The 15,141-nt window shown below is 45.4% G+C and overlaps 1 protein-coding gene across 11 annotated transcripts in view; it reads right to left on the bottom strand.

The window, feature by feature from the left end:
- Window positions 1-13,064, bottom strand: part of KMT2A (lysine methyltransferase 2A) — a 78,121-nt gene extending 65,057 nt beyond the window's left edge. For 5 of the 11 annotated variants that reach the window (XM_061440460.1, XM_061440463.1, XM_061440466.1 and 2 more), the window contains exons 1-2: window positions 12,385-13,062; window positions 10,189-10,287 (exon numbers count right to left, since the gene is read on the bottom strand). In XM_061440460.1, the coding sequence (XP_061296444.1) occupies window positions 10,189-10,287; window positions 12,385-12,816 (531 nt within the window). In that variant the 5' untranslated portion in view covers window positions 12,817-13,062. Of the gene's footprint in view, window positions 1-10,188; window positions 10,288-12,384 lie in introns of all 11 variants that reach the window. The other 6 variants (XM_061440461.1, XM_061440462.1, XM_061440464.1 and 3 more) reach the window with 4 other exon arrangements.
- Window positions 13,065-15,141: the final 2,077 nt, after the last annotated feature.

Here is a 15,141-nt window from a genome sequence, read left to right as displayed (position 1 = left end):
TCCATAGGCCAACTTCCAATAGTTAACTTCATTTTGAGGTGTATGTTCATTCAATTATAAATTTCTACCAGAATATTTCATTTTTTTTTTCTTCCAGCTTGTTGTTCTGATCTTGGTGTAAAAGTCAGATTGCATCTTTCCTTCTGGGCTGTTGAATGACCAACAACAACTAAAGTAACACTGAGGAGTTCACAACTTTCTTTCCTCTAAAGGTAAATAGAGTTATCTCTACAAAGAGTCAGTTTTCTAAAGGAACAAAGTGAATTCGGACACAAAAGTAAACATTATCTTTGGCAAAACAACAAAGCTACCAAATCAGTCAACAGAATATGACCTAACATTTTTGAAGATTAATGTTCAGTGTATGAATTTGGAAATTTTGTGTTCTTATTATCTTAAAAAACCAGCTGACTTCTACATCATATTTGGAAGTTTATCGTCACATTCTGAGAAGCTCACTAAAGTTTATGTGGCATCAACTCACTAAAACAAAAAAGTCCCTGGTATTTTATTACTCTAACACTGGAATCTCTCAAGGAGAATGAATAGACAATCATAAGAAGTATTCTTTGCTTTTGTAAACTCTTGCTTTCTTAATTTATACCTTTATGATAAGCAACTAAAAGTTACAGAGAAAACTGTTGTTTAGTCACTACGTCATCTCTGACTCTTTTGCAAACCCGTGGACTACAGTCCGCCACGCTCTTCTGTCCATGGATTTCCCAGGCAAGAACACTGGAACAGGTTGCCATTTCCTTCTCCAGGAGATCTTCTGACCCAGGGACTGAACCCAAGTCTCCTGCATTGGCAGGCAGATTCTTACCGCTGAGCCACCAGGGAAACCCCACAGGAAAAGTAGGACTCTCTTATATTTCCAATTCCCAGTTTCTCAGATGGCACCAATTTTACAATTCGGTAATCAAGCCACTATTCACTTTGCCACCACTTGCAGAATCCCTGCAACAATCCAGCTTCAACTCTGAACTCCAGTCATTTTGAGATGGTCTGGTTAACAGTGGACAGCATTCTACATGAAACTTAGAAACTACTCATTACATTTTTATCACTTAAGGCCAGATAACCTTAAATAAACCTAGTATCAATTTACCTACAAGAAGGAGTTTATACACAATTCCAGTACTAAATTCCAAAGTCCTAAACCTTCAGTAACCCACTCAAGGTTGTGGGACTAAAAGCTAGCAGGAAAAAGAGCTGGTGTTAATATCAGTTCTGCCCAGACTCTTGGTAATCTATATGAATAATCCCAATTCAAAGTTTTCATTCTGACTGTGCCGGAAATGCTTTTTGCAACCCAACATATTTAAAAAGGTTTCATTCTGAGTAATGCAAGCCCTCCTCCCGGCCTCAAAAGCCAAGGGTCAGAGGCCTTTGTAATCCTCATTCACATGAAGCCAACCTTATTAGACTGGAAACGATATACAAAGCACTTGTTATAATGCATCCATAAGCAGTGATACCCTTAACAAGGAATATTCTGCAGCACATCTCTTTAGACTACAACTGAAAATGGATATAAAAGCTATAAATATTTGCTTCCTATATTGAGACCAGAACTACTATCTCCCCTAGTTTCTCTTGACTTTAAGATTTCCCTCTTAGCTCCATTTACCAAGTTTTTATTCTCCTATAAAACCACTATAAAATCATTTCATAAAGACCTTTCTCTAGAGCTTGCTACTGAAAGTTAATTATTGCCATAAACTGACAATTCAAATAAAATACGTCTCAGGGAGCCAGTGAGACCCTAGGACCCCTTGGGGAATATTAAAAAGTATAGAACATGATCCACACCCTCCAGGATCTGAATAAAAAAAATTATTGATTCAGAGAGTGAGAAGGTGGCTTGAGAAGTCATTTTACACATATGTAAGACTGTACTTCAAAATTCACCTCCAGAGAAGATCATAAAATTATTTCAGTAATCTTTTCACCATCATTATCATGAAAATTATCATTAGCATCAAGATCTTTACACAACTATCCTTTGCTTCAATTTAAACCTATTTTACTCTCATTTGAGCATCAGTGGAGCTGGAAAACAGCTGGTTACCATTCCTAATAATGGATCCATTCATGTTTTTTGAAGAGTTATTAAGTTGCCTCTTAACCTTTCATTCTCTCAACCTTTCCTCACAGGACTGACTTCCAATCATATAATCATCTTTTGAGTCTCCTCGGAACGGTCTCCAAGGTCTCCTCATCCCTTTAAGTTGAGGAACCTAGAAATGGAAACAACACTCCAGTAAGGGGGTGACCAGTGCCAGCATTATCTATTTAAAGATGATACCACCCCATCCAGATTCCTCGACATCACTTCTAAAGCCCCGACCACTACTTTTACAAACGTGTCCTCTGATGGCTCTTGGACTTTCTTTTGCTGTACTTAAGTTAGCTTCAGAACTATCCTAATAGTCTTGAACAACATAATACCTTAGGCAATATATCCTTACGAAGTATTTCTAGAAGTTGTATGTATAACAAATTTTCAATTCAACATTCACTGGTCACCTTCTAAATGAAAAGTCACCATTGTAAACAACATAAAACACAAATGATGACTAGAAATGGTCCATGTGTTAAGGAAATCATAATCTAATGGGGGAAAGACAGACACAATCAAAAGTATGTACAACAGAAAGTATCCTGGAGTGAATTCTTTAAGGGGAGGATAAAGAACACTAAGAAAACAGAAAAGGAAAAGCTGAATTTCAGATAGTAGTGGTATCTTGAAAGCTTCACGAAGAGTGGGATCTGAACTGAGCCATGAGAGATGAATAAGTCAGAGGCAGGTCAAGATGGGAAAATGCTGTAAGGCAAAGGAGAGGCATTAGCAGATGTATAAAGGCAGGCACAAACACTGCGGAGAACACCTAACAGACTGGTAGCTCAATGTGGCTGAAGCACATTAAGTGAAAATGTGTGTTCAGGAGATAATGTTCAAAATGTAGGAATGTAGGCCAGCTAGATTATGAAGGGCTGGGAATTTTAAATCTTATTTTACATTCAGTGAGAAGTCAAAGAGTTTTAGGAATAAAGTGACAGAATCAGATCTGTATTTAAGAAAACCACTGGCAACACTGTATATACAGTGAAAAGGAAAGCAGAGAGACCAGTTAGGAGATTACGATTATAATCCATGCCAAGGTAATGGAAATTTAAAGTAGGATGATAAAAACAGAAAAACAGTGACAGATTAAAGAAACACTACAACAGTATCACAGACAAGCCCCAGAAAGTGACTGGATGGGGTGGGAAGAGAAAGGGACAGAAGGTAGCACAGCGCAAAGAGCATGAATGAGCCTTCAAATAGTTACAGGTCTGGATTTGAATTCTAGCTCCATCACTTACAGGCTTCTCTGGTGGCTCGGCTGGTAAAGAATCCACCTGCAATGTGGGAGACCTGCGTTCAATCCCTGGGTTGGGAAGATCCCCTGGAGAAGGGAAAGACTACCCACTCCAGTATTCTGGCCTGGAGAATTCCATGGACTCTATAGTCCATGGGGTCGCAAAGAGTCAGACATAACTGAACGATTTTCACTATCTGTCACTTACTAGCCGCAAAACTTAAGGAAATCTATTTAACATGTCTGTACCTTGGTTTTTTTCATCTGTAAAAAAAAAAAAAATAGTATATCAGGTATTTTAGCAAACCTATTTTTTAAGTGAGATAAAACTATATTTTTCCTCCTTAAGCATACTATCCTCTATGAACGACTCTTAAAGCTTAATTTATTTTTTGACTATTCTACTTGTGGTTATTTTTATGTCTCAAGTTTAAGTTCCAGCCTATAATTTAGCATTTTTTCTGTAAATAAACTGTAGTTGCATTGATCTCCATAGGCCTAAACTTACTCTCCTTAAGCTGAAACTTGAGAACAAATGTCAAACAGTTACCAAGTACAGACTAATGAATCTGAACCTGGGGGCCAAGCACCCTGAAGAGCCTCAGAGTTGTTTCAGGAAATCACCATGTACTCATACTCGAAAAGATAAGCAACACCAGTTATACAGACCAAGAGTAGCAACCCCAATACAGCTGCCTTGGCCTGATAATTATGCAACTCATGAAGGCAATGCCTTCCTTGGTTACCTACCTGCCTATTTACTGTCTTGTTTTTTTTCTCGCTTTTTGCCTTATCTCTAATTATATTCTAGTTAGATACCAATGGTACCCACTGTTAGCAAGATGTGTGGCTGGCTTCAGTTTGGTTCCACCTAGCTTAGTGATGAACTTGACACCTATATCAAAAGCAAGAACATTCTTAAATCAAGATTATAGCACTCGAATAGATATATATGTACACACATATATATGTATACCTCAAAGTAATAAGAACCTGTTATCTTGGTGGGAAAAGAAGCACTCCTGTCCTTTAAATCTGAGTCCTAATAATAATGAAAGATTGCTATGTACCAGGCAAAGTGCTAAATACTTTGCATGCATAATAATTTCAATTAAGCCTCACAGTAATCTTATGAAGCACAATTACCACTAATTTACAAATGAAAAAACTGAAGCATGGAGAGGTTAAGAAAGTTTTCCAAAGTCATTCAGCTACTAAATGGCTGAGCCAAGATTTGAACCCAGCCAGTCTAAATCCAGAGCTCATGGTCTTAATAGCTCCTAATTACTGTGCTATACTATCTCACACAATTACAGATTAGATAATAAGATTCTACCTTTCCTTTGTAAAGGTATTTATACATGCATGAATAAAAAATCCTTGCTGGAGAGATTACAAAAGGATTTCCTCATTAACTAAGCTTAAAGAGATGCTATCCACATGGTTTTACTGCTTATAATTAAAGGCAATAATCTAGGGACAATGTTGTATGTTTATGTTTGATCTAAAAAATCAGTCAATAATCATGGATGGACAGAGGTTGAATACAAGCATGTGTAAATATTTATTCCTCGAGGTGTAGATACTTATTACAGATATGTGTGATTAACTACTCCCCAGTTTTTAGAACTGAGAGAGTACAAAGGAGAGCTTCATTTTAAAAAGGTTGTCTAAAACACTCCTTACAAGTAATATTATTCCCCTAATTCAAGACAGAAAGCCACAATTACTTTGATGCTGTAAAATGAGAATGAAACAATGATGCTTCAGCAAAGTGTGGATTGTAAGGGTTGGATCTCTCTGAAACAGTCCAAATGTTAGAAAGGTTCATAGCTCTTACTGATGAAAGGCATCAAAACGTCTACACTCAAATATTCCAACCAAACACAAAAAAAGAAATGCAAGAAAACAGATAAAATATATGGGGAAAAAACTCCAACTCCAGAAATAAATGCCAGTTGAATAGATCCTACCCACTGGTGCCACACAAGGCACTCCTGTAGTGATAATTAAAGGTAAAAGAGCTGGGGAAATCCCTTCAGTCTATTTGTCAAATAGAAAAACAACTACTCATTTCAAAGAAAAGGGGAATTTTCATACACAGCACAGAAAACTGCCAACTAACTCTTACATTTATATCTTCAACTGTTTCCTTAAAACTAAAACACATCAGAATAGTTATATTCAACATCTAAAAAGTTAAAGCAAGTTCGGCCTCTAAGAAGTTTCAGACTCAGCTTACAAGAGGATTTACATCATCCAAAACAACTACAATAAAATTCACACAACAGAATTCTTCTTTCAAATATCTTGCTTTTTAGAAGCAAATGCCTGGCAGTGCCTCCAACCTTCTCCTGGTTGGCTTCCCCTGGAGTGTAACCTGACAAGGTACAAAGCTCATTGAAATATTTAACAGTGGTGGTATGGATTTCTTTGGATAGGTCAAGAAAAGCAGCTCATCTATTTTAAAAACGTAAAGAACCATTTTATGGGATGTCATTCCCTCAGTCCAAGTGTCTCTGTATTTCCTCAGGGCTTTCTCAGAGAACTTATTGAGGGCGAAAATGAAAAGGCTAACAAAAGGACCCCTTTTCTCTCCCTATTCCCAACATAATCCACCTCAGCCACAGGGCCAGTTGCATCCACACTGTCATAAATGCCAGCAATTAGAGCATTAGGCCATAAAACCACCCACTCAGGTGTAAGAGCACAGGCCTCCAGCTTTATTTCATGCATGCCATAAAGATCCCGAACTTCCTTCTTTCAGGCCTTCTTCACAACCAAGGAAATGACAATAACAACAAAAAAGTAGCCCTTTGTCCATCTTATACCGATGTGATCAATGAAACCATCTGGATCCAGGTGAAGGAGTCAAGATTCCTTTTTCTTAATAAAGACTGCAGTTCCTCTAACATGCCACATATAAAGGACTGTATTGTGAGCACTTACACAGTAGGACCTAGAGTAAAACTACATTTTCCAGAAAAATTACTTTCCCTTATTCTGAAACTACTCTAGAAGCCTAGCCAATTCCTGATCTTCTCAAGAGATACTGGAGACTCACAAGAGTATTCTTAATTAACTCAACAATTTCGAGACCCTCCGGAAATCTTTTCTAATCAAAAAAGTTAATTCAAATATCAAAGTTAACTCCATGTTTTAAAATCTGATACAGTGGGCTTCCCTGGTAGTCTAGTGGTTAAGACTCGGAGCTCCCAATCCAGGGGGTCTGGTTTCAATCCCTGGTCAGGGAACTAGATCCCACACACAGCAACTAAAAATCCTATGTGCTGCAACTAAGCCCTGGACCAGCCAAATAAATAAATAAAAATAAGTATTTTTTTAAAAATCTGATACAATTTAATCATTTCATTTGATTGATCATCTTCGAAACCACAGAAAGCCCAAGTCCGTGATTTACTCCATAAGATTTTGTTCACCAAGCTTTAAACCAGTGTAGATAAGACCCAAACAAATACTTTTAATAGTAAACTCTTTAGCTTCCTCCTTCCCACTAGTGCCTACAGGGTTAAGAATCTGACTTAAATGTAGGTATCGCATGTCAGACTCATTAGTAATTTAACCTTTCTTAATTCCTGAAAATAACATATGCAAACAAAAGAAGGTCCCATCCCAGCAATCCAAGAATAAATTCCTCCCAAAGTAGTGACAGTCACAAAGCTTCCCCCAGTCTCATAGGTCTCCGCCGCTGGGCTCTCCACCTTGGCAGAAGAAGAATGGAAAGAGACAAGATGTTCACAAAAGGCCTGACTGAAGGCCTTCAGTTAAGTGCTAGAAGGAAGCTGAAGTTCTGTGCCAACACTAGTGGAATGTGGGCAGGCACAAAGAGATCTTAATTAGGAGACCTACAATTAAAACAGTGAGTCTCCAAAGGAGAGAGAGGCAGTGCAGTCTGTTTTGCCTCAGAGCAAGCATAGCAGGGCTACCCACCCCCTTTAGCCACAGGGCAAGGAAGGCAGTAGGTAGTAAGTCTGTCCGGCTGCTCTGTGGAAGGCCGGATACCAGGTGAGCAGACATGGGAGGGGAGTCAAGATGAGTGTTTTCTCAACTTCCAGTCAAGATCAATCACTGTTTTGTGACCCAACAATTTCCTACAAGAGCAAGTGCCTTAAGATAATTAGATGGAAAGCAAAGGTGGAGACAAGTGATATGCCTTTCAGTGAGAGGTGAAGAAAAGTTCTAAAGGTTGCATTTGGGATGCTCAGTAAAAACCAGAGTATGTTTCTGAGCCTATTAACAGCTACTCCCTGCAATGTGGGCACCATCACTTTGGACTTATAAATACATTAGTGTCTTGAATTTTTTTTTTCCATTTAAAAGCTCATACACCTAAAAGAATATACAACCTAGACTGAAAATAACTTCTTTTCGGACAGTCAAGAATCAACAATATTGAAAACATAGAAACAAATCTAGCCAAACAAGAGGGCGTCTAAATATCAGAAAATGAGTTATACTCAAAATTGTATCTTCATTTTTCTCATAAATGAAATTGGTCAACTTCAGCTAAGAACTTTCCCCATAGAGTTCTTACATCTTGTCCATACAAAGAAAACTTTCCTACCGAGTTCAAATTTCTCTTCCCAATAATAATGGCAGTTAAATGGCAGTTAAATGGGCTAATGTACACTCTGATATTAAAAATTACCAAACAGGTTCACTGACTCTGACTCTTAAAAAAAATTAAGAATAAGTTCTGACCTGAGCAAATAATTAATATAACAGAAAGGAATGAGAATACTGGAGCAGAAAAGATTCCTGAACTGACATGTGGCCCAACCTTCTCATTTTACAGGTCGGAAGTTTCAGATTAAAAGTGAAATTGTCCAGACTGGTGAGTGAAAGAGATGAGTACGAGGACTCATGTCATGTCTACCGACTTCCACTCGGAGGGGTTTCTTCTAGCCCACCTGTTCTCTGCTTCACTTTCCTTCTGCCCAGCTCAGGATTAGCTGTGAGGGCAATGAAAGAGCAACTTCCACTCTTGGCACATATACCCAGAGACCATTAAAAAAAAAAAATCACAGATGCTCTCCCACTCCACAACTACATCTTTTCTAATCCCCACTCAAGAGCCCACCTGGGGCTACCTGAACTAAACTGCCATTTCAAGAATAAAGACAAATACATAACAATGTTGTGATTCAGTTTCCATTTATAGCTGATCAAAGTCTGCCATGTTCAATCAGAATGGAAATACTGCTTTTAACCTTTTGTGAGGTGGTATGAACAGTAACTGGAGTATGAAGGTAATAAACAAAGACTACATGCTGATAAGTGGACCATTGAGGGATTCATATTAAAAAGTCCCAATTCTAATCAACAGAGAATGCTGAACTATGTATATTTAGATGGCAAAGTAGACTCACATAAACACCACCTGAGACAATCCTCAAAAAGTAGGACCCTGACACCATTCAGGGCAGAGGGAAGCAAAAAAGCAGACCGCTGAGATTTCTTACAGTGCACAATCAAATAAAACTCAAATTAATTCTATTTCACAATTGTCACAAAGAAAGCCCCAACAGGAGACCAGCAACACTATGTAGATTTTTTAAAAAAATAATCCCATCTGACAGAATTTGGTCATGAAAAACTCTTACATGTAGTTATTACTCAGAGAGAGATTCAGTCCCCAGGGAAGTTCAGAACGTGTGGCAGTAAGGGACAAACCCGGAGCTACAGGAGCTGCAGGCGGGAACTGACCTGGAAGTTCTGTCATCTTTCAACCACTTGAACTTAGCAGTTCAATGAGTGCGCTTTTGTTATGGAGAAATTATAGTCATTATTCAGTTAAAGCGAACCAAAATATAAAGAGGCCAGAATCACTCTGGATCACAATCTATGCCTTCATGAACCAGAAAGGGCTTGATGCAGATCTGTGAGCAACTTCTGAGAAACAACCCTTAGAACTTCGTGTTAGCCCAGGGAAACCCTAAACCTCCTTTTTGGAACTTTTATCATTGATTTGTTAAGTCTCTCTAACAAAACTCTTGGTTTCTACACTGAAAACAACCAGGTCCAAGGCTGTAACCACTATGGTTTAGTACTAAACCATACCATGAGTGAGTACTCATGAATATACACCATTAACCCGTCCTAGAGTAACTCAAACTACCACATGAAAGGCTTCCCAATGGAACAACAGCTCATTCTAGCCCAATTCAGAAAAAATACTGAAGTTTAACATAAGGAGTCAACCATTCGTCTCATACTGAAGTAGCAACTACTGTTCACGCAAAAGTCTTAAAGAAAAAAAAAATTAATATGCTCTTAGTTGAAATTACTGCAACTCTTTGACAGGTTTTACACTACATACTAATGCTAAACAAAATAATGCCAGTGGATAAGAAAATGTTAGCACCTGATTAAAACTTTAAAGGTGACTTGTCAAAGACCAACAGATAAAATATTCTGGTGCCCAGACATTAGGTCCCTGAATCCAGGTGGCTCTCTTTCTAACCAGTCTCTTGAAAAGCTATGATTGGAAGCTGTCAGCATAAAACTTTGCTTTTGAATATGTGATAACATTTGGAATGTGAACAAGTACTTGGTCCTTCAATACAAAATATACAAGCATGCTAAACAAGAAGAAAATGCTTCTCAGGATCCCCTTAAAAATAGACTAACTTCTCCTAATAGAGACGTTCTTATTATACTCAAGTATACATGGGCTAAAATTCTACATATAACCAGGCAAGTCTCAGTTTTGAAAATAAGAAGGTAAATGAAATGTCAGTAAGTCTATTTTTTTTTTTTTTTTTTTGCTGCTGTATCTTTTAAAAAAGCAAAATCAACTCACATTTAAGCACCAACTCCATGCAAGTAACCTGAACGGTTCAGTCTTTTTGTCATGTATGAGGCCTTTGGTTCTCCAACTACATGGGATCTGTGTTGTTAGCTTAAAAAATACAGAATTGGCCTTTCAAAAAAAAATAATAATCTACAGCAACCAATAAATAGTCTCAAACAACCCTGCTGACTGCAGCTGCCTTCTGAAGGCTGGGAAAAGGAGGTGGAGAGAGAGCAGAGAGAGGCAGGGAAGAGGGACGCTGCAGCTAGCTAGAGAGCAAGGAACACGCCCCCATCATGTCCTCCTTGCTCTGTCAGAAGGCGGGTTGTTGTCAGTCTCCTCATCATGCTGCCTTAGAAACGATTTAAAAAAGGAGGCAGGAAGACTAACAACTAAAAAATGCCAGCTCCTTGAAAGGAGGGGCCAGGGTCCCTGGGATCTCCTCCCTCCCCTTCCTCCCAGGATCTTTCCGTAGATCTAAAGGGGTGCAGGGCACAATAGGGGACCAGGGGTTTGCCCAGGATATTTTGTGTGCACCAACGGCAGAGCACGCAGGAAACGGCTCGTTGTTATCTTTCCCTTTCTGTTTCAATCAAGAGCACTCCAGAGCAGCAACCCCCTACCCACTCAGCTTCAGCCCCAAGCAGCTGCTCTTCCTCCTTCTAGCACCCCCCTCCATGCCATTCTGCCCCTTTCCCTCCAATTCAAACTCCCCCTTTTGCACCCAATGGAAAACAAATGCGCAACGCCACTGGCTGAACCTGAACTCAACTTCCCTTCCCAGGGCAACTTTCCTTTTGGCTGAAGGGGGCCGAATAATGCCTACCAAAGCCTCCCCATTCTCCTCCCGATACTAATGTGGAAAGAGCAAAGCTCGAGACCCTTCATCCTCCCTGGGTCCCCCTTAAAACAAATCAGAGAGAGCCCTAACTCCTTCCAAGGATAACTTTGCTTCATAAGCTCTTCATAACCCTCTTTCTCTCCACCAGAAGCAGCCACCAGTAAAACTGTCCCTTATCTACTCTCCTCACCCCAACCCTGCTTCCCCCACCCCTTCCAAGCCCCAGGATTGGCCTAGGAAAAGGTGGATCAATAATGAAATGACGGAGAAAAGAAGGGCGGGAGGGAGCTAGGGCTAGAGACTGCGTGCTCTCAGGCACAGTGGGTGGGGTAGGAGAGCAGCAGCTGCTTCCCCTGGGAGGATGCTGCCCAAGTCCCCCACAAACACCTCCCCTCACGGGGGCCCCCTTCCCCAGAGCTGGAGGGGAAAGCCTGCCTCCTCTCCAGGGGAAATGGTGGAGAGCTGCTCTTCTCTGAGCCTGAGGGACAGTGGACTATTTTCCCCCCGCAAAGATGCCACTAACCCTTCATTCTAAAGGAGGGAAAGGGTGGAGTGAAGGTAGTGTAAGCCCCTGCTACCCGTAGGCTAGAAACTGCAGCTCTGTAAGATGGGGGGAAACAGACTGCTGTACGAAGAGATCACCGTTATCTTCAGAGGGAAAGGAGGCAAAGGGAGAAAGGTGGAGAGGAAAGTAGCTTTTTCCCGGTGGGGTGGGGCGGGATGACGGGAGGACCTCTCTGCTGTGGGTGGGTAGGGGGGGGGCGCGGGTGGAGGTGAGGGAAGGGGGAGTGGCTGCTGGTGTAGGAACCTGGCCCGGGGACCGGGCGAGGGTTCACCAGGTCTTCGGAAGCAAGGTGCTGGAAGGGACACCGATCCCCAAGGGTGGGAGAAGAACGTGGCTTTGGATGAGGCCATCACCCGAGAGATGCCCGAGAGGAAAACTGCCCCAGGAGTAAAACATCTGCCCAGAGAGGGAGGCGGGGATGTGGCGGGATCAAGTCTCTAGGAAGGGAGGGAGGGAGGAATCTTGCTCGGATGAGGTAATCTGTGAAAGGGAGGAGGGGTTCAGTCCCGGGATGGGAAACCCGGGAGGGGGGTCTGTGCCAAAGGATTTGGGGAAGGGTCAGGGCAAGGAGGGTCGGGGGCAAAGGCCCTCGGCCAGATGGGTCCGAACCCCGGGGTGGGGGGGCCTTGGGGTCTGCACCCCGGTATGGGGGACCCGAGATGGGAGGGCCGTCTGCCCCGGGTCAGGGACCCAGGGATGGTCCCCGAATTGGGATGCTCCACAATCCCGGATGGGGGAGGGGAGGGGGGATCCGCAGAGGGTCGAGACCCCGGACCTGGGGGGTTCCTCGCCCCCTTACCTCTCCGCTGCCGCCTCCCCCGCCGCTCTCCCCAAACACGGCCCGGAACCGGCGCAGGTTGGTGCCGATGGCGGCCGAGACCTGCAGCGCCGCGTCGAAGCCCGGGCCCACCCGGAGCAGGGCCGGCCCGGAGGAGGCTGAGGACGATGACGAAGACGAAGACGAGGCGGACGACGAGGAGGCTGCTGAGGCGGCGGCCGCTCCCCCTGGAACCCCGGCCCCGCCGCTTCCCGCCGCCGCCGCCGCGGCCGCCACAGCCGGGGGGGAGGGGGGCGCCCCGGGGCCGCCGCCGCCGACCGGAGGCCCGGGGGGAAGCAGCAGGGCCGGGACGCGTTGCCGCGGGGCGCCCCCTAGGCCCCGGCGCCCCCCGCCGCCGCCACCCCCGGTGGTCCCGGGTCGGGCGGGGAAGCGCCACCGACAGCTGTGCGCCATGTTCGCCCCGTGAAGTGAAGCAGCGAGAGGGAGAGGCGACAACACAGGGGGGCGGGGAGGCCGAGGGGGGGGGCCGCGGGCCCCGGAACCTGCCTGGGCCGCCCGGCGCCGCCCGGCCGCCAGCAGGCCGCCGCCGCTATGCCGAGCGCCGGGCCGCGCCAGCCGGCCCAGCGAGCTGTATAGCGGGCTCAGGCACGCCCTGCCGACGCCGGGCCGCCGCTATGCCATCCCGAGGCCCGGGCCGCAGCCTGCCGCCCGCCCTCCCGCCCCGCAACCTGGATAACTGCGTGCCCCGCCCTCCGGGAGCGGCAGACTCGGGAGAAGGCGGGGGGAAGGAAGCCCAGGAGCCCGACGCGGAGCGCGGGTTCCGGGGAGAGGGGGAGGGGCGAGGGCTACGGGGTGGATGGAGGCGGAGGGAGCCACACCGCCCGCAGCCTCGAGAGCCGAGAGGCCGATTACACACGTTCCCGGGATGCGCTGGGAATCGAACCGCCCGCGAGAGCCGCTTCCAGTCTAACGCGGCTGCCGGGCCGGGGAAGAGTGCGCCTTCTCCGCCTCGAGGCACGGATGCGAGATGGGTTAGCCCGGATTTAACACTTCTAGAATAAAAGAGCCCTTATTGTGCTACAGGCAAGACGGAATTGTTGCCCAGTTTACTCTATGCAAAATAGGAAGGCCCTCAATGAATGCGCTTTAAAAAATAAAAAAAATTTTTAAAAGAGCCCCTCCCATTTTCATGCTGGAGCTCTCTGCAAAATGCGTACACCGAGTGGTTCGGGCTCTCGCCACCTCCTCTTCCTACTGTGCACTCGGGGATGGGGAACGTCTGGTTTGGGTGCCCTTCTGCACAGAGTTGGACTGTTTCTCCCGCCCGGGCACTGGGGCCCCGGCGTGCTCCGCTAACGAGGCGGCGTTACAACGAAGCTGAAACTGGGTGGCTAACGGGGCCTGGAGGGAAGAGGCGGGCAAAAGCGCCCCCGCCCCTTCTTCCTCCGTTCTCTGCCTGCCGCTGCATGCAAAGCAGACCCTAATATATGCACGCGGAGGGAGGGGGGCTCGCGAGCACGTTTCTGATTAAGAGAGGGGGAGGAGAAGAGCGTTGGGCATTATGATACACTGGGTGGAAAGGGGCCCGCCGGCGGCGAGCTCTATGCGCGGGGTTAGTGGGCAGAGGGGGGAGGGGGAAGGAGGAGGGTTAGGGCGGGGGATGCATATCCACCCCGTTTACTTTATTGCGGGAAAGAAGGGAGGGCGCCTCAAGCTAGGCGTTAGAAGCCTGCAAGGATGGGAAAGCACAGAAGGGAGGGAGGGGTTTGTACTGGGAGAACTTGCGTTGGCTGAGGCTGGGGGATCGATATGCAGCCTGCAGGCCCCGGGGCAGCCTCCATCCCCACCCCCCCAAACCCCCGGCCGAGGTGGAGTTCGCTGGAAGGTCACGCAGCCTTCCTGGACTCCCGCACCCGTACGGCGCCCGGCCAGTAATATAACAGCCTGGGGCGGTGAATTTGGGGAGGAGGGGGAGGGTCGTGGTGAGCAGGTTGCAATCAGCTCTGGCCCTCTGGAGGGTGCTCTGCACGCCTCCAGAGAAGGTCCACGGCCTCCTGGTGCTGAAAACGTACGTCCCTCCACCCGCGAAACGTTTGTGCTGAGCGAACGATGGGGTGGGGGCCTAGAGGAGCGGAGAAAGGGAGGAGACACAGGCAAGCTTCAACTCCCCCAACTCGTCCCGGATCGATCGTGGTTCCAACCGCGCAGGATGGAGCCCAGATGGTTTGCAAAGCGCACACACACAGAGCGCACACACAGAACCAGATTCCGTTGTTACATCGCGTGGTTTACTAGGTGCAAAAAGGGTGGGAGCAGGGGAAGGGTCTCTTAAACGGCAGCCCCAGGACTCTGCGAAGGACATAGACACCCCATTGTGGACGGTTTCTCCATTGCAATATATTTAGCGTTAGGCGCTGGGGGTTTTGCTTCAGTGTCGCTGCTCTGATCAGTTACAGATTGGCGACCACGTGGATTCCCGCAAGCATCCTGATTTGTTCCCCCTCTCACTCTCTCTCGCTTATTTTTCTTTTGTATTTGCCGCCCCCCCTTCTTTAATATGCATAACGGTCTATAGAGGTAATAGGCAGGGGACTGAGTGACAGGCTTTACAAAACTGTGTCAACAGGATTTCTTCCCGTCCTCCACCCCTGAGAATACATAAACCTGCTGGGTTCTGAGTAACCTCTTCATTTCAAACATACTTCTTAGCGCACAGGTGGGAGGTCTGCAGGTTCAGTGGGGACAGCAGGAAGGAAGAATGTCCCTGAAGATTGTGTT

Source organism: Bos javanicus, chromosome 15, assembly GCF_032452875.1.
Source record: "Bos javanicus breed banteng chromosome 15, ARS-OSU_banteng_1.0, whole genome shotgun sequence".
In the NCBI taxonomy this organism is placed as follows: domain Eukaryota; kingdom Metazoa; phylum Chordata; class Mammalia; order Artiodactyla; family Bovidae; genus Bos; species Bos javanicus.
This window is presented reverse-complemented; position numbering and strand designations above follow the sequence as displayed.